Source organism: Alexandromys fortis, unplaced genomic scaffold, assembly GCF_014885135.2.
Source record: "Alexandromys fortis isolate MF-2015 unplaced genomic scaffold, M_Fortis_MF-2015_v1.1 scaffold_25, whole genome shotgun sequence".
NCBI classification, from domain to species: domain Eukaryota; kingdom Metazoa; phylum Chordata; class Mammalia; order Rodentia; family Cricetidae; genus Alexandromys; species Alexandromys fortis.
This window is the reverse complement of record NW_026067904.1, coordinates 14,945,704-14,963,520: the sequence shown is the minus strand read 5'-3', so window position 1 is coordinate 14,963,520 and position 17,817 is coordinate 14,945,704. Positions and strand designations below refer to the sequence as shown.

The 17,817-nt window shown below is 39.7% G+C and overlaps 1 protein-coding gene across 2 annotated transcripts in view; it reads right to left on the bottom strand.

Moving 5' to 3' along the window:
- Positions 1-1,963: 1,963 nt before the first annotated feature.
- The window catches only part of Dsc2 (desmocollin 2), a 33,323-nt gene continuing 17,469 nt past the window's right edge, over positions 1,964-17,817 (bottom strand). Inside the window, exons 8-17 of one of the 2 annotated variants that reach the window (XM_050135011.1) lie at positions 15,299-15,433; positions 14,876-15,061; positions 11,774-12,030; positions 11,507-11,649; positions 8,600-8,824; positions 5,910-6,146; positions 5,199-5,323; positions 3,677-3,934; positions 2,943-2,988; positions 2,712-2,856 (exon numbers count right to left, since the gene is read on the bottom strand). In XM_050135011.1, the coding sequence (XP_049990968.1) occupies positions 2,953-2,988; positions 3,677-3,934; positions 5,199-5,323; positions 5,910-6,146; positions 8,600-8,824; positions 11,507-11,649; positions 11,774-12,030; positions 14,876-15,061; positions 15,299-15,433 (1,602 nt within the window). In that variant the 3' untranslated portion in view covers positions 2,712-2,856; positions 2,943-2,952. Of the gene's footprint in view, positions 2,857-2,942; positions 2,989-3,676; positions 3,935-5,198; positions 5,324-5,909; positions 6,147-8,599; positions 8,825-11,506; positions 11,650-11,773; positions 12,031-14,875; positions 15,062-15,298; positions 15,434-17,817 lie in introns of both variants that reach the window. The other variant, XM_050135010.1, reaches the window with a different exon arrangement.

Here is a 17,817-nt window from a genome sequence, read left to right as displayed (position 1 = left end):
AGTGGCCGTCCAGGCATACTCAGGGCAATTCTGCCACAAGTCTTCATGAATCAATTCATCCTTGACTACAGTCCTTTTGAGAAGTCGTCTCCCCTCTCAACACAAGGCACAAAAGCAGGCCCAGAGAGTTTAGATGGCACCCGTGCCCAGTAAGGAGAGCAATGCGATTTGCATTAGGGAATCCACTCTGGAGCCTGTGTATTGCAGATTGCTGTGTTGACTGGAAGGAACTACAAACTTGCAGCAACCCATTGCTGATTTCTGGTGGGGCAAGTAGGGGTGCTGCTGAGAAAGGGCTTTCCAGGTAAAGCTTTAATTCAGAGGGCTTCCGAATTATCAACCGTATAAGAAGTGGATACTCTTCTGTTCATCTTCCTGGACCTAGCATGTCCATCCATAGCATGACAAACTAAGCAGGCCTGCGCATGTGCCACAATGTCTGCAGATGTGTTCTGAACAAGAGCACATATGAGATCCAGTCATCAGTTGATCATTCTGAAGATACACATTCTCAAGCAGCAAATGTCAACTCAAAACAGTCTCCATTGTCCCATTTTCTTAATTGATTCTTATTGATATAAAAGGGGTTTTATGTATGATTTATTTAAAAACATTTTTTATTATTAGGGGTAAGTTTAGGTAGACCATTTTGTATGACTTTTATTCCTTACTCTGTCCCTTTTTAAAAATTCATCTATATAAGTCAATAGTTGTTTTGATCACGATGCTTCAACACAGCAAGAGGAACCCTAACTAAAACATAACCACACATTTTTCTTTTAATTCAACTGTCTTTAAAACATATTAGCTAAAACTTCTAAAATTATCTTCCATCTTAAGATGATAAAAATAAAGAAACAGAGAGTATGCGAATTGGCCAAGGCCACAGCACAGGAATGGGTGTGAGGGTAACATCTGTGAATCTGGCTAACTCTATGATCTGTAATAACAGCTGGGAAAGGCAAGGCACTTCCTTGTATTATATCCACTCCTATGAGATCCAAGGGTAACAAACCCACCCAGCTGCTTGAAGTTGCTTCGTATATTTTCATCACTACTAGAACACAATCGTTTTGTACATAATTTATTAAAAATAACTGGCAATATTTTTGACAAAATCTTAATGACTCTACTGCAAACATAACTGGTATTCTAAATTTTTCCAAATCTTTGTTCTGAAAAATAATTGTTATAAGCCAGCCTGGTGAATTCAAGCCAGACACACTGGAACAATCACACACATCACAAGTGCACCTAGAATATGCGTGCACCGAATGTAAGTGATAAGCTCACGGAAGGAGGTGGGACCTCTGATCTATGGTTGGCTATGAAGTTTACTCATATATAAATTCTTAACAGTTTTAGATCATTTGGCCCATTCCTATATTTGGTAAAAGCTGTAATTACAAACTATTTTAAAAATAATTTTACAGTCATGTAATTATGACTAGCTATAGCATCTAAAAAGTTATGAAGTTGTTATCCCAGAGATGGATTGAAATTCTATGCCAAGATGTTTAGTTCAGAGACCATCACTATTTCCCATTTCCAGTGTCCCTGAATTAAAGATAGAAATCATAAATGAGCCTTTCTACACTAGATAGCCACATCCTGCTTCTAACTACATTGTTGTTGTTTCTGTTATATAGAATGTTGCTTCTAACAGATCATGAAAGAGCCTTAGTTTCGATGAAAAAATTAAAACTTCTTCACTAAGAATGAAGCAATTACCAAAAATTCCAAAGCAAAGTTGCTATCACATTGACCTTAAGAAAACTGACAATGCACATGCTTACACACCACAGAAAAACTATTTTATGAAAAGAGACAACTTTTGAGAACTTTTGGATTCTCAAAGTACAAGTTTCAGAATTGACAGGAGAGGGGAAAAAAGGGAAGTGGAAAGAGGATGGGAATGTAGACCATTTGGTATTTCTCAGGAAAAACAAAAACAAAAAAAAACTTGTAAGAGTAATAAAAATATATTTTAAAGAAATTTTGAAATCTAAATTTAACTAACAAAGTCAATACAAAGGAGATGTAGATTCAGTAGGATTTCACCCAGAATAGAACCTAAAAGCAAACCGCACTGGAATGGAACAATAAACACACTCAATGACTACCTGGCAGTCTACTTTTATACTAAGAAGTCAAGCCATGCTACGAGAATACAACAAATGTAACACACAGTATATACAGTTTAGAATGTTTGGGACAACAACAGTTTCCAAGCACCATATGAAAAATCAATTAACCCATTAGCTGGAAATAACGGTTTCTACAGTCTCCAATTGGGGTATAGGTCAAGTAGTCCATAAATAGATTCAGATCCATTAAATTTTACTGTGCAATAAGTTGGTTGATGTCACTATGCCCAATGTAAACAATAATGCAAATTTCCTTAAAGTTCCACCTGTAGGTGACACCTGGGTAAGAAGGATCAATTAAAACCCATGCAGAATGGTTTTCAAGTTCAAATGTACTGAAGTCCAAGGTCTTTCTGTAAATGCACATTTCTGGAGATTCTGCAAACCAAGGCAGGCTGTGGGGGGAGCCCCAAATACAATATCTTCTTTTTTGAAAAAGCCTAGTTTATATTTAAAAGCAGGTAGGAAAAAGTAATAAATCCATTAGTTTGGTTACCCTGGTAGGCATTCTTCACCTCTTTGTGCATACTTCTGCTAATGTCCTAAATTTAGGCTCCAAATGGTCCAAAAACTCAAGTCCATCTTCTTCCGGTTGCTCACTGCAGCAACCTACAGAGCCAGCGGTTGAGCCTCTTCCTTCATAGCTGTACGTGAGGACGTAGTCTTGAGCGAGCATCTGATTGTCATCCTCATGGCACAACTGCACCTTCTGCCAGGGAGAAAACACAACACATTTTATTTTTATTATTTTAAGCACCAAAATGTACTTACAGAAAAAGAATTTCTTTGATTTACCTTTCATTGTTTAATTTTTAATCAGACTGTGTCCTCTAATGGTTTCCTATGTGTAGAAAATGCACATGATTGGTCTGTATCATAAAATTACACCAGAAAGTCAGTCTTAGCATGCCTCTAAAAGTCCTTAATGGCAGTAAGTAACCAAGTGTTCATTTTAAGTGGCCATTGCTTCCCACTCTCTAAACAATGATAAAAGTGAAAGCACACTCAATAAACTGAACCCAAACTTATGTGGGCACCATTCTCTCTCAACAGCAAAGTGATGGTACATATTGCCTTGTGCTAGATGTTGGGCTGTTAAAACAACATTTGTCAGACACAAAATCATAGTACAAAATTATTTACTTAAATAGTAATAAAAGCTGTTGGGTGGTGATGGTACATAACTTTAATCCCAGCACTCAGAAGGCAGAGGGAGGCGGATCTGAGTTTGATGCAAGTCTGGTCTACAGAGCAAGTTCGAGGTCAACCAGGGCAACACAGAGAAACCATGTCTCAAAAGAACAAAAAGCAGCAACAAAAAGAGTAATAAAATCAATAAAATATACAGGAAAGTGAATGACCACATTAATATGAACATAATTAAGACCAAATTTATTAAAAATAGTAACCTTCCAATACGTATATTCGTCATTAACTAAAAGTAGCTGTCTACACAAACACTAAGTTGGAACCTTTTGTAAAATTTAAATTATAGCAACAAAAGTTTGGGGAACAGCTCAGAAACTCACTTCACCAAGTCGGGGCTGCGTGAAATTGTGCCACTCAGAGTAAGTGTATCTGTAGTTGTCCACCTCCACGTGTCCTCCTCTGCAGGGATCCAGGGTGTGGTGATGGCCAGCCACACGGCAGGAGTCTAAGGTCTGGTGTCCTCCTTTCACCATCTCAATGGTCTCTTGCCCTCCACTTTTGGCTCCTGCTCCGGACATTCCCAAAGCTGCCTGTCCAGAAGCTCCAACCATTTGAGTTGTGAAGCCGTTTGTGGAATACTGAAAAGATAATGGCGCGCGTCAGTTAAATATACAGAGGAGCAAACACAGTAGAAGTAGGCAGGTGCAGACGATGCCCTGGCTTAGGTCAGCATTACAAGGCAATCTTTCCAAACACACGGACTGGATCGGCTGTCTGTCTTTGCAACCGTGAGTACCTCTAGCATGCGCCCTGTACTAAATGCCATGTCTAACACAAGAAAGAAATTGCAGGCACAAATCCCAAAGCTTGATGTAGGTTCCACCTTTAAACACTCCTTAGCATGCTGGGCAGGTTCCGTTACAGCTTTCCAATGCTTTGGAAGCAGCATTCCTGTGTCACTGGGACTTCTGTCTCAGCTAAACCCATCCCATTCACCTTTACAAGCAAGAGAAGAGACGGAAATAATGAGCTTTCTCAGTCTATACGAAGTCAGTTCCTTCCAATTCAAATACAAAGAAAATTTGCAATAAACACGAAATCCCTTCAGATCTACATAAATCAAGGAATGAACTAGGCAGAAAAAAATACCAAAAATGCCAACATTCCTCTTCTAGGTTGTGTGTTTACATCCTGAAATATAATTTAAATTTTTCCCCTCGGTCTTTTTTTCAGATATGGTCATGTTTTTGTTTTGTTTTTGTAGTTTGTTTGTCTGTGGTTCTAGACCTTCCCTGCTCTGATCACCAGCTGTGCTTTTTGGGAGATATTTACTTGTTCTTTCTTCACATATTAGAATAGAAAATCAGTGCCACTCAGCAGCCTTTTGTTTGGTTGCTGCTTTGGACTGCCCGCCTCGGGCTCATTTCTAACCCACATTTATAGTCAGGAAGAATCCAATAAACCTTTTCCCACCATGATCAAAGTCTGTAGAGACTTTATTGCTGGAGCCAGGTTTGAAAAAAAAAAAAACAATTATACTGGTGAACTGTTCATAATTAAATGCGATATTTTAAAGCATAAACATCAGTGTAGATAGATTTGTAAGAAATACAGGCCTAGTGCTAAACCCATGAGACATATGAAATGGGAAGAAATGCATACTAAAGGATTTTTAATATTAAGCAGCATTGATGGTCAAATTGAAATACCGCACATCCATGGGACCCATATGTGTTTTATTGATTCCCTGGGATGGATGACATTTGCTGCTAAGTCCCCAGACACCAAAAGAAGTTTGTTGAGGAAAAAAACCTAACCAAACAATGTGGTTTTAGAATGAACACATAGTATAGACTAAATTGTCCTCTATACTTGGTTTAAAGGGACAGATGAGTGACTTACAACTTTGTCATCTCCAGGAGCCTCGGTGTTGGATACAATTAGGTTCTGCTGTGCTAAATCATCAGGAATAACTTTCTGCTGCTTTGTTGCCTGGGAGACACTACAGACTAACGTAAACAGGATACCTGGAGAAAGGAAGAAAAGTCAGGAGCTCCCTTAAGTCTCTCATCCATAACGGAAAACTGTGTTGACAGCATCTCATATGAATAAATCACGGATCAAAAGGTGTAAAACACCTTCAAGAACATATGATTGCATGTGTCAAAGCATGTGTGTCCTTAACAGAAATGCTACAAACACATACCACATGGTATGTTTCTCCAGTGAGCTGTATATTTGGCTGAGTAGACACATAAATACATTTAAACATACGCATTAAATATATGAGCTGATGAGGTGGCCCGCTAGGAAAAAGTGCATGCCACCAAGACAGATGACCTATGTTCCCTCCCAGAATTCCACAGGTGGAAGGAGAGAACAAGCTCCTGAAAATTGTTCTCTGACCTTCACATAGGGCATATTCCCACTAAAATAAAAAAGATATATGCAAAACTTTTAAATAAATATGTTAAATATATTGTGTTACATATGTTAAACATATAGAAATATATCTATGTCCAAATCATCACCCAAAAAGTATTAACATTCATTCTAAAAATATGTTTTAGCATTGTTTTAAAGGTTCTGGAATAGATTCAAGAAAGGACTTACAAAACAGCAAGGCTATGCCCAACAGTATAGCAAGAATAGCCCATGGTCCGAGTCTCACGTCGGCATAGCCAGTCCTTTCTCCTGAGCGGGCTGTGCAGTCACTTTCAGTGATGCAGTCACAAATGAGGACATTCAGTGAAGTGACTGAGGACAGACCGAGTCTGTCTGTGACTCGGATAGGAACTATGTAGGATCCGAATGAAGGGTCATTCTGATAGGACAGACGAGCCGCTGTATCTGAATAAACAATAAAACCAGGTGATACAAAAGCCACCACCATCTCTTCAGCAAAAACATTCAGTTATCAGATAGCCATTTCCCTGAAAATGGACACTCGTGGGTTATCATAAATACTGCAATCCTGGCTGTGGCTGGACTGACTGCCTCTGATCCACAGCCACTGCAAACGCACTGCGGTTAGTTAGTCTAATGCTGCCTGCAATGGTTAGCGTGCACTGCCTGACAGGATGACGCTTCTGAGGGCATTTCCAGAGAGGTTGAAGTGATGAATGCAGGTGGCACTATCCTGTGGGCTGAGCTCCTGGACGAGAGAGAAAGAGAGAGAGGAAAAGAGTGGAACATGAGCTTTCCTCGCTCGCTGCTTCCTGATGGTGGACGGAATGTGAGCAGCTGCATCACGCTTCTGCCGCCTGCTATTTTGTCTCAGCACTGAGGAAAGAAATGAGTACACTGTCTATGGCAGTGCTTGGCTCTTGGAATAAAGTATTTTATCCATTCATAAACAAATCCTTCCTATCATAACTAATAGATGTGGTAAGAGGTTAGTTTCTATCCTATCTTTAACATATTCAATTAAACCTGTCATATTAGATTTCCATTCATCGGGGACTTGGTGAGCTGAAAATTTGGTATCTCTCATTTGTTTTCATAAATTCTGCCAAGTGGACATGAATACTTGTGGTTTATCAGCAAGAACTTGTTCTGACAGCTTGGAGGAAATGTACTCCATGAGCAGGTCATGCGCACACCACAGGAACACAAGCACACTATGCTTATGGGTCACTGGGACCAAGAGAATGTTTTTGTTGCGGTTTTGATTACATGGATTTTTTTTTAGATTAAAAGTAGGAAATATTCAGATCAAAAATCCAGATCCCAGGCTCAGAGCAAAATTTGTAAAACGATTCTCACTGCAGACAAACACAAGCAACAGGGCAATCACTCCATTACTTAATTCCCTGATGTGGCCTGCTCACTTTCGGTATAGTGTTTGAAGTTTCCAATGGGAATTAGGCTACCTATGATAAGAAACCAAAGAACTGGGATTTTAATAGAAACCACAGTTATCTATTCAGTGTATTGTCTAAGACCTAATTATGAGCCAACACACAGAACTAGGAGTGAGTCATGTCTATTTCTTTCATTGTCTTGTTGACTTCTAGACATAATCCAATTTTACACAAGAATGAACTGATTCTCCCAGAGAGTAAATACCATGGTCAGATTTATGTAATGGTGGATCTAGCACTTGACATGAAGCCATGGAACGCCAAGACCTCTGCTGGATACATTCTTCTTGTCCTGGCATCGCCCAAGTTTTCATACGTGTTCAAGGACTGGTATTTATAAAATAACAAAGTTCTGGAGCTGGGTTACAGCTCAGTAGGAGAATATGTGCCCAGCATGGGTTCACTTCCTGTGCTACAGAGACAAGATGGCACACGACTTCTGTCTAGAATATTGCTTGGCTGAGAAAAAACGCCTAATAGCCCACATTTTCTCTTAATGTTGTTTAAACTAAAGCACTCTGACTTCAAACAATTAGAAAGGACAAACTCCAAGAATAAAGTTATTTTTCTCTTAAGAAAGAACAAATAAAAAGCTGTCTCTTCTTTCCCAAGACACACAGACGAATATTGCTTTAACATGTATATCTTATCGGTCTGTGGATTATTAGGGTCCAAGACAGGTTGTCTTGGCTTGCTTGGCTACACCTTTGCTTTTCTTTCCCCATCCGAGGCTCTGTTTGCATTGAACTTATTTTTTTTAACCTTTTAATTTGTCATAGCAGGAAACTGAGGCATGGCCATTGAAAGCTTAGGTTGAAAATATTTGGTGTTTTCAAGTTTCAAATCACCCAAAAGGTGACTAAGGTCCTTGAGTTAAGAAAGCTATGAGGCCATGATGTCACAGTCCATAGCAGCGTGACAGGAGGCAAGAATCAAGTTCTGGTACAGGTGTGATGCAATGTAGCAGTGGGGAAAAAAACCACTTTAACTTCAGCCATTCTTGTACCACAGGACCCTTCTGGGCTATCATCAACTGCAAACCAAAGCGAGAAAGATTCCCAAGAAGAACTAGACACAAAATAATGAGATGTCAGCACAGCGACAGACAGAAGCAGAGGGGTAGTGGACATTGTCAGGGACAGACACCCCTGCAAAAAGGGGCTCACTTCCCAGCTGTTTGACAGCAGTTACCAAACACTCATGCAAGTTCTTGTATGTCGGTGCAAATCTACAGACAACCTAAGAGAATCCTGATATCAACAGCAAACACTAGAGAGGCTTATGGCCTATTACACCAAAATTTACATCTTTTTCCTGAGTGGTCCTCATATAATGAAATTTTCTTTTATTTTCAGAGAGAGAGAGAGAGAGAGAGAGAGAGAGAGAGAGAGAGGAGCAGCCTACTGTAGAAAGGAAAAGGCAATGTTTGAAATCACACACCGTTAATCCTTGTCAATCTCCACATCCTCCGTACTTCTGAATCGGTACTCTCCAAACTAAAATCAAATGGTGGGCCGTTCACTGGCTCATCAGGATCAACTGCAACAATTTCAGCGGAGGACATGGTGGCCTTACAAATTACCACCGTCTGCTTTGGGATGAAGGGGCCATTGTCATTCACATCTTCAAGAACAATTCCCAGAGTTCCAGTACAGCTTCTCCCAGCTAGACACAGAGCAATAAGAACACATTTTTTAGTGCCTTTATTTTTTGCTGGAAAAATCACACACTGAAAATTAATATCTGTATTAATCAATTACAGTGCATAAGTTACCACAACAAATGCAGACATGAGCAGTGACACAGGGAACACCAAAGGAAAAACTTCATCCACTCACTACGTCATTACATTAGGCATGGAAAATTCTAGACAGAGAAGTTTTATCTGATGTTGAAGAGACAAAAAGAGAGAACAGTAGGGTACACAGTACACTTCAAATTCAGGGTGTGGACAGCATGTCACACCCACATGTGAGGGGGAGAAAATGGAGAAAGCAGGCAGGTGGGAGCTGACATGGACAAGAGCTAAGGGCCTTTGAAAGCTAGAGTAGAGAACTTGGAGTTTAGCATACATCAAGAGAATGCTTAAGGTTTTAAAACAGGGAAGTTGAATAGTAGAAGAGATGTATTTGGAAGATTTTAACAGAAAATGGTTCAAGGACATGTTTGAAGGTCGGAGGGGTATTTCCAAATGTAGAAATGATGGCTACGGGTGGAGCCTCATGAAGAGCAGGTCATCTAAGTACACGGAACTTGGACTGAGGGTGTAACTTCTGTAATTAGCCTGTCATACATACATAAATCTTCCTGACAACTCTATACAATCTACAGCATCGGGAAGACAAAGATGAAGCAATCGGAGGTCCGGAAGGTTATGAAGTCTAAAGCAAAACATGAAACTAGGATTCCTGTCTCGAAATCATTTGTTCTTTTTACTTAATAAGGAGGATTTGGACACTAGAGATGGAGAAAAAGGAAAAACAAAAACTGCACCACCCAGTGCCTGTGGCCACATCTTACATACAGCTATCAACCTACGAAAATGGAAACCAAGCTTGCCTGGCAACCAGAACCTTAACCAAGGGCCCTCTGGCACAGTGGCTGGATCATGGTAGTTCTAGAGCCATCACAGGCTCACAGGCTAGGCGTGCCATGCCTCCAGGTACTAAAATCATGTATACTATTTAATTCTGCAAGTTAGAGCATAATGAGTTATGCTTATTTAACTGCATGTTCATTTTACAAATGTAAAAAATTCAATTATACCTTTTGGTTTTCAAGGATTTTTTTTTCTTTTTTTCTTTTTCTTTCCTTTTTTTTTTTTTTTTTTTTTNTCTTTTTTTTTTTTTTTTTTTTGAAACAGTGTCTTGGGTATCTCAGGCTAGCCTTAAACTTACTATGTAATTGAGGCTGGCCTTGAATTGACCCTGTTGCTTCCAATACCCAAATACTGGAATTTTCAATATGTACCAGGCCCAAACAAAGATATAGCAAAATTACATTTTATATACTGTATGGGTCTTATATACAGAATCACTGTAACCAAATTTTTATGATTTTTCAGGATGCACAATATATAACATATTTTATGTTCTTCTATGGTATAGGCTTAGTTTTAATTGTCAGCTTGTCATGGTGCAGATAATTCAGAGTGGCCTGTGGGCATGTCTGGGAGGTTGCCTTGACTACCTTAATTGAGCCGAGAAGACCCAGCTATCCAGTGGTGGCAAAGCCTGGCCCATACAGGAGAGGAGAAAGCTAGCTGAGCCCTAAGCATCTGTGCTCTCATTCTCTCTGCTCTTGACTGTGGACACAACTATCTGCTTCAAGTTCCCGCCTTCACTTGCCTGAAATGATGAACTATAACCTGGAATCATGAGGTAAACCCTCTCTCCTCCAAGTTGCTTTTTATCTGGTAATTTCATCATAGCAACAGAAACAAGAGTAGTATAAGTGAACGCATACTTTGATCCTCTCATTTTATAACACACTATGAATTGTGACTGGTTTAATTTTGTATAATGTGCTTAGTTGGGATTCTAGCCCCCCAGTTTGCTGTTAGCTTCCTGTAAAATGTTATCTAGACATGTACTAAGAGACTAAATACCTTCTTCCTCTTATGACTCTACTGAACGTTGCAAGATAAATGAGTACATTTTCTACAGTAGTTTTCCCACGTTTTGATGACTATCATTAATATACAATAACTTTGTTTCTTAGACAAAATTAACTTTTCTTTTCATTTTTATTGCATTTGTTTAATGAATGACAGTGGAGGTCAAAAAGACAATGTTTAGAAGTCCATTATTTCCTTTCGTCTGAAGATCAAACTGAGGCCATTAGGCTTGGTAGCAAGGACCTTAACCAACAGAGCCCTCTCCCTGGTCTCATCTTAGGCCACGTTATCTTATAACTGCATCTGATACTAAAGATACCATTAGCTGACAAGAGTAAATAAATGACAGCAAACTTATTAATTACACTGTATGTTATACTGGGGATAAATAAATGGAGAATATATGGAGCCAGTTTTAAAAATCTATGTTTGGTAGGCAGGGCATGACAAACACCTTCCATCGCAGCTCTTGGAAGTAGTTGCAGATGCATCTCTGTGAGTTCAAAGCCAATATGGTCTTCATAGAGAGGTTCAGGCTTGTCAAGGCTACACAGTGAGACCCTGTCTCAAAAATGAAGTGTGCTCTTGGGTTAAGGTTTTGCCTAGCAACTGGAAGACCCAGGTCTGATCCTTTGCACCATGAGATTAAAACATAAAATATGTCATTGACTTTAAACTGAGGAAGTATACAATCAAAGATGCATCAGTAGTCTTAAAAACAGATTCCTTACCTGCATCTAATGCAAGAACTGTAATATTATAGATGCCATTTCGGACAGTCTCAGCCTCTCTATCCAAGGTTCGGGAAATGGAGATTGATCCTGAGTCTTCATTAACCATGACCCACCCTCTTGGGTCACTTAACTTCCTGTACCTATTCACCATGGTGAAGCAACACAGCAAGAAGTATCATGAGTGAAATCATAATGCCAATAACAAAAGAAGTTATGGACTTTCCTAGTATTGTAAGTGTGAAAGGAGCAAGAGTAAGACCACACCTGATGCCACTGCTGCTTCTGGTCTCAGGGTCGTACGCTGTATACCCATTGTTTCTGGTCCCAACTGGCGCATTTTCTCGAATCCGCACAGTTTGGACTGGAGGGATACACTCAGGGCCCTCATCCACATTTTTCACGGTGACAGTCACTGTAGCTGTGCTCATGGGTGACCTTGCAGTAGCCTCTCTAGTGTATGGGGCTTCATTAGCGACACTAATTTGGAGGGTCACCTGTTCTCGTTCTTCATAGTTCAGAGGCTGTAGGAAAAATCAGATTAAATCCTAGAAGAGCTGGTGAAGTTCCTTACGTGCAGGAGTTGCTGAGTTGAAAATAGGTAAGTAACAGGCTGGAACAATCATGAGAATACTAAACACAAGTTTGAACCATTCGCATGGTGGGGGAGGGGGAGTATTTCAAACAAGCGGGAATTTGGGTGGGACTGGCAACAAACAAAACTTATTTAACTTTCCCTTGAAACTTGAAAAAGTTGAAAATTGAAAGTTTAAAGTACGAGGTATCAGAGATCTTGATACAATGCTTAACTAAGTTCCAATTTTGGGTGTGGATTGTAAGTTATTTTACACTGGTTACTTTAGAAGGCTTGTCTCGGAGTCTTCAGAAGGACAGTTATTTTACACTAGATTTGGAAATGAAAAACTGGGTCAAATTTTAAAGAAGTTTTTCGGTTTTCATTTCAGTTTTGTTTTGTCTCCTGTATCCAAGATTGGCCTTGAAATCACTTTTGGGGCCACGAATTACAATAACTTCTCATCCTCCTGCCTCCACCTCCCAAATGCTGGATTTATAGGTATGTGGCGCCGTGCCCACTTTATGTTGGTCTAGGATTTGAATCCAGACCTTGGGCATGCTAGACCATCACACTACTACAGCCCCAGCCCTATAAAATGTTTAGGAGTGTTGTGGGGCTGTGACAGCCAGCCCTAAGCTGGTAGGACTGTGTTATTGCCTACTCAGAAAGAAACTGCTGTATCCCAGCCCTTAGTGATACTTGCCCCAGAATGCTCAGACCTGTGTAATAATTTGCACATAACTCCCCTGTGAGGGCTAAAGAAAATTGATATGGTGCCATATTATGGTGGGATAGAATTAGATAATGGTGTTCCAGCTGTGAGATATGAACAGTTTTCCTTTGGCTTCTGTAAACTTGCTTATCACTGCAGGACTGGGATGAAGTGGTCCTTTCATTACTATACGGTGGGAAAGAGAAACAACTGAGGGCAGGGAAACAATCCTCTTGCCCAGCTGTGGATTCCATGATAATTATAATGTACACCTTTAGTATCCACCTATAAGCCCTCCCTTTGGGCCTTCAGCAGGGCATGCTACTTGACTCCAAGGTTGCTGTCCTGCTAGCAGTAAGAATAAATTCATTTAACCTCAATCTAAATTGAGTCTAAGTCTTTGGCCTTTTCCAACGGAGTTGAACACCACAACAGTGGAGAAACAAGAGTATAGCAAGCTTAGAGACATTATTTGTTCCTTTTTGAAATCTCTGCCTCCAAAGTCAAGAGCAAGTATCCTTTAATCTGCCTGGTTGCTGAGGTAACAGGAGCAGTTGACAGAAAGGACCCAGAGATAAAGTCTGGTATTGGGATTGGGGCATCATTGGGGTCAAAGAAGACATGGGATTTAAAGGTCTTTCTTTGTTGTTTTGAAACAGAAAATAACCCAGTAACTGAAGCTAATTTGTATCATTGCGAGGAAAATGGATTTATCCTCTTTGATCCACTGTCCTTGAGAACGTGTACAAAAGGAAAACACTCTAGGCAAGTGGTTCTCAACGCTCCCAAAGCTGTAACCCTTGAATACAGTTCCTCATGTTGTGGTGACCCCAATCTTAAAACCATTTCATTGTTACTTCATAACTGTAATTTTGCTACTGTTATGAATTGTAATATAAATACCTGATATGCCGGATATTTGATATGCGACCACTGTGAAAGGGTTGTTTGATCCCCAAAGGGGTTATGACCCACAAGTTGAGAACCACTGCTCCAGACCAGGATGGGATCATGTTCTACTTAATGTTGCCATATAAGTATCTAAGGTCAAAACATCTTGGGTTGCTTCATGTACCAGGTCTGACTCTTATGTGCAAAATAATAGCAGAAAGATGTTTTGGAAATGGGGGTGTCACAGACTGCTTGAGTTACATGATATGACCCTGCCTGATAAGACTGTACTATGTACAAGATACAGAGCAATAGACCCAATGATAGTCTCCTTGTGGGTCTGACCAGCTATGACTCGTTTAAGAAACTCAATACCTACTTACTCCTTGCCCTGAAAACAGAAAGAATAGTCTGTAAAAGACTGGCTCTGAAAAAAAAAAAAAAAGAAGAAGAAGAAGAAAAAAAGACTGGCTCTGTCCATTACTGTGAACGTTATGCTAAGTTTTAAAGTGTTAAAATATATATTAGAAAATGCATACTATGCCACATGAATAAAACACAAATAAACACATTTTAAAATCATGTCTTTGTCAAGGCTATGTTGGTTAGTTTCTCCAACCTCCTACGAGTTAGAGTTATCTGGGAAGAAAGAACCTCAACTGAGAAAATGGTTCCATCAGACTGGCCTGTAGGAAAGCCAATGGGGCATTTTCCTGATTAATGATTGATGTGGAAGGGCCCAGCGCACTGTAGGTGGGGCCACCGGAGAAGGTGTTCTTGAAGTATCTAAGAAGACAAACTAGGCAAACAGAAAGAGGATATCAATAAGCAGTGTCCCTCCGTGGTTTCTGATCCAGCTCCTGCCTCCAAGGTCCTGCCTTGAGTTCCTGCCCTGACTTCCTTTGGTGTCAGGCTAGGAAAGACATGGAAGTGGAAGCTTGGAGAAAGAGCAGCTTCCCTCCCTGGCTGACTTTTGTTCATGATGTTTATCACAGCTATAGAAAGCGAACTAACAGCTCCTCATAGTGAACATGCTCACTCCATTTAATCTATATGAATAAAATAGTATAATCAGCTATATTATGTATTTCAGGTTTCCATTAACCAAAATATCTTTGGGCCCATTAAATCTTTGCCTGCGATTCTTTATTATAAATCACAAATATCTAATTTACTAATTAATCCTTACCTTAACCACACACAGAACGCCTTCATTGGTTTTGGGATCTGTTTCAATTTTGAAGTTTCCATTTTCATTGCCCTTTAATATGTTGTAATTAGCTCTCCAGTTAGGAGAGTTAACTAAATCTTTATCCTGGATAGGAAGTCGTAAGATTTCCACATCAATTGTATTTTCTTCCACTGATGTCTCATACTAAAAGAAAAGAAAAGAGAAAAGCTTCATCAATTAATCATCACAAAACAAGATCACCACGGGAAATAAGCTCATTCTTACAAATCCCAGAGCACCATGTTCTCATGTTTAAAACTAACCCCGAGCTACTTTCACATCGTTGTGAGCATTTCCTGACAAACAATGGGACACAAAGAGATGTGCACACTTTCAAGCTGATGGCCATGCATTGCTCTCTAAAAAACAGCACACACTCACCACTGTGCGAGTGAAGGTTGGTGGGTGGTCATTCACATCTCCAACAGTGATGATGCAGGTAGCTGTCGCCTGCAAGCCAAAATACTGGCCATCCATGTCCTGCACTTTTATTTTCAACTGGTATTTGTCAATTAACTGAAAACAAAGGAAGTGTAACTGTTAGGCAAACGCGGCATCTTTATAAGTAGAACCTTGACTCTGCTGCTCTTCTTTAGGGGAATGTTGTGATGTTTAACAGCATTTACATGCCAGAGAAGGTGCCTTGCTCTAGTACTGTGCAATCAACACATGAAAACTAGTCAGTTCTCAAGTGGAAAGTGCTATCAATTCAAGGAACTATAATTAGTTAGCTTCACCAACTTCCAAAAGGGAAATAAGTGTCATGAGTGCATTCAATATTCCGTAGCAATGCAGAAAAGGTTCTATGTCCCTCCAAAGTACATTTTTACATTCAAATGAGTAATAACTAAAATGAGCACTCTTCTCCTCTCCAGCCACCTTCATGCCATGGCTTCAGTCCCTGTTGATCTTCCCTGTCTTTACCCATTAGCTATGCTACTCACATGCACCTCTCCAAAGCCCCCTCCAGCACAACCTCTTCTTATGTCTGCAGCTCACTTCCCCTGACTGTCCTTACAAACCTAATTCTGCTGTCTGCCAGGAGGCAAGCATGTTTCCTTTGCATCAGGGCGCATTGAGATTTATCAGAAAGAGTCAGTTGATGAGAAAGCAAAAAAAAAAAAAAAGGCTTTTACTCTCCTACAAGGCTGATTAGTGTTATGTGCAGATGAAAGAGAAACTGCAACATTTAAGAAGGCCGAACAAGTGAAAACTAGAAAACTGAGATCAACAAATTACAGGCAAGTACTATCCAGTAAACTCCTTTGTATGTTCAATGTTTATAACCGTTTCTGCCATGAACATTCATTTACTTTCTGAGATTTGTTTTCATTATATGTCACCATGTATATGTGTGTGTTTGGGGAGAGGGGTGACCAGAGATTTCTAAAGAGAGTATTAATCCCTTGGGGCTGGTGGTACAGTTGATATGGGCTAAGGTTCCCAGCACGACACACATGAAAATGTACTCTTAATTGCCCAGCCTTCTCTTCAACCCCGTAAGTGTTTGCTTAAAGGTTTGGTTTGGAAGTTTAACAAGCCATTATGATTTTTTTTTACTGCCATTTGGTTGCTTGCTGTTTCTATTGCAAAGGGCAGTATTTACACATGAAAGGAACCTGCAGCTGTCCAGAGAATATTTAGAAAACATTTTGTTAAATCACTTCAATAAAAACAATCATTTGTTGGCAAAGATAACTTTGGATAAACTGTTTCAACCATTAAGGTATGAAGGGAAGTGTACACATGATAGCTTGATATTGTTTAATCATTTGTCAAGATCTGGAAATTTGCACTAAGTCAGAAAATATATATCTTAATAGAAAGAGTCATTTTTTAAAGATTTTTATTTTATTTATTTTAGTTTTATGCATGTGCCTGAGTGCATGTATGTACAGCACATGGTCACAGATGTCATGCAGTCAGAAGATGTCAGATGCCCTAGAACTAAAGTTACAGGCAATTATGAGCTACCCAGTATGGTGCTGGGAACTGAACCCAGGTCCCAGAAGAAAGTGCAGAAAGATCTAACTGATGAGCCAGCTCTCCAGTCCCTGATGGAAATTTTGAGATTCAAAGTAACACCCAATAGTCATGTACTTCTACAAGATTAAAGATCACAGATGATAAATAAGCACACCAAAATGCTGTAAGGATCCAGGTGACTAGTACTTGCTGGGGGATGCAATAGTTCTATAGGCACTAAGTAAGTGGCTTAGGGTAGTCACAAGTACAGAGCATACATGCAAAATATTCTCATAGAGAATGTTAACATGCTTAGGACAGTTTAAACTAGAAGGTAAGGACGACATCTAACACAGTCTGAGAGCATGACTCCATGGTGATGCCAGAAAAACCATCAATAGGGGAACTTACTAAAGCCATTTTATCAAAAAAAATATGGGAAAGAGAGTTTGCTGCCAAGTCACATCTTATATATACTGCATCTAAGATGGATTGCAGATGTCCAGACAGGTAAGAATCTGAGCAGTTAGTTGAGAGCCAGAAGCTACACGTGTGGAGATAGTTTTACCTATGCAAGGGGGAAGGACATAAAGAACAGTGCTGAAGAGACCCGTGTTAAAATAATTCTTTCTCCATAGACAACACATTTCTGCCCATCTTGAGAAGGTCTGCTCTTTTTTTTGAAACTTCCTCATTTAATACTACAAATATACTATTATGAAAAATTTGATTTCATAAAAGATAAAAGTCAGGAGAGAATAAGCTCAGTGTTCTAAATTAGCATGTCATTACGTAACCACTTAATGACCTTCTTCTGCATAATAAAAACAGTACGTTTCCTAAAGTTGGGAACTGACCATACTTCAGAAGCACACAGACGGGTGATGCTCTGAGACAGACAGGCATAAGCATCCCTCATCTAAAGGGTCTGGGGA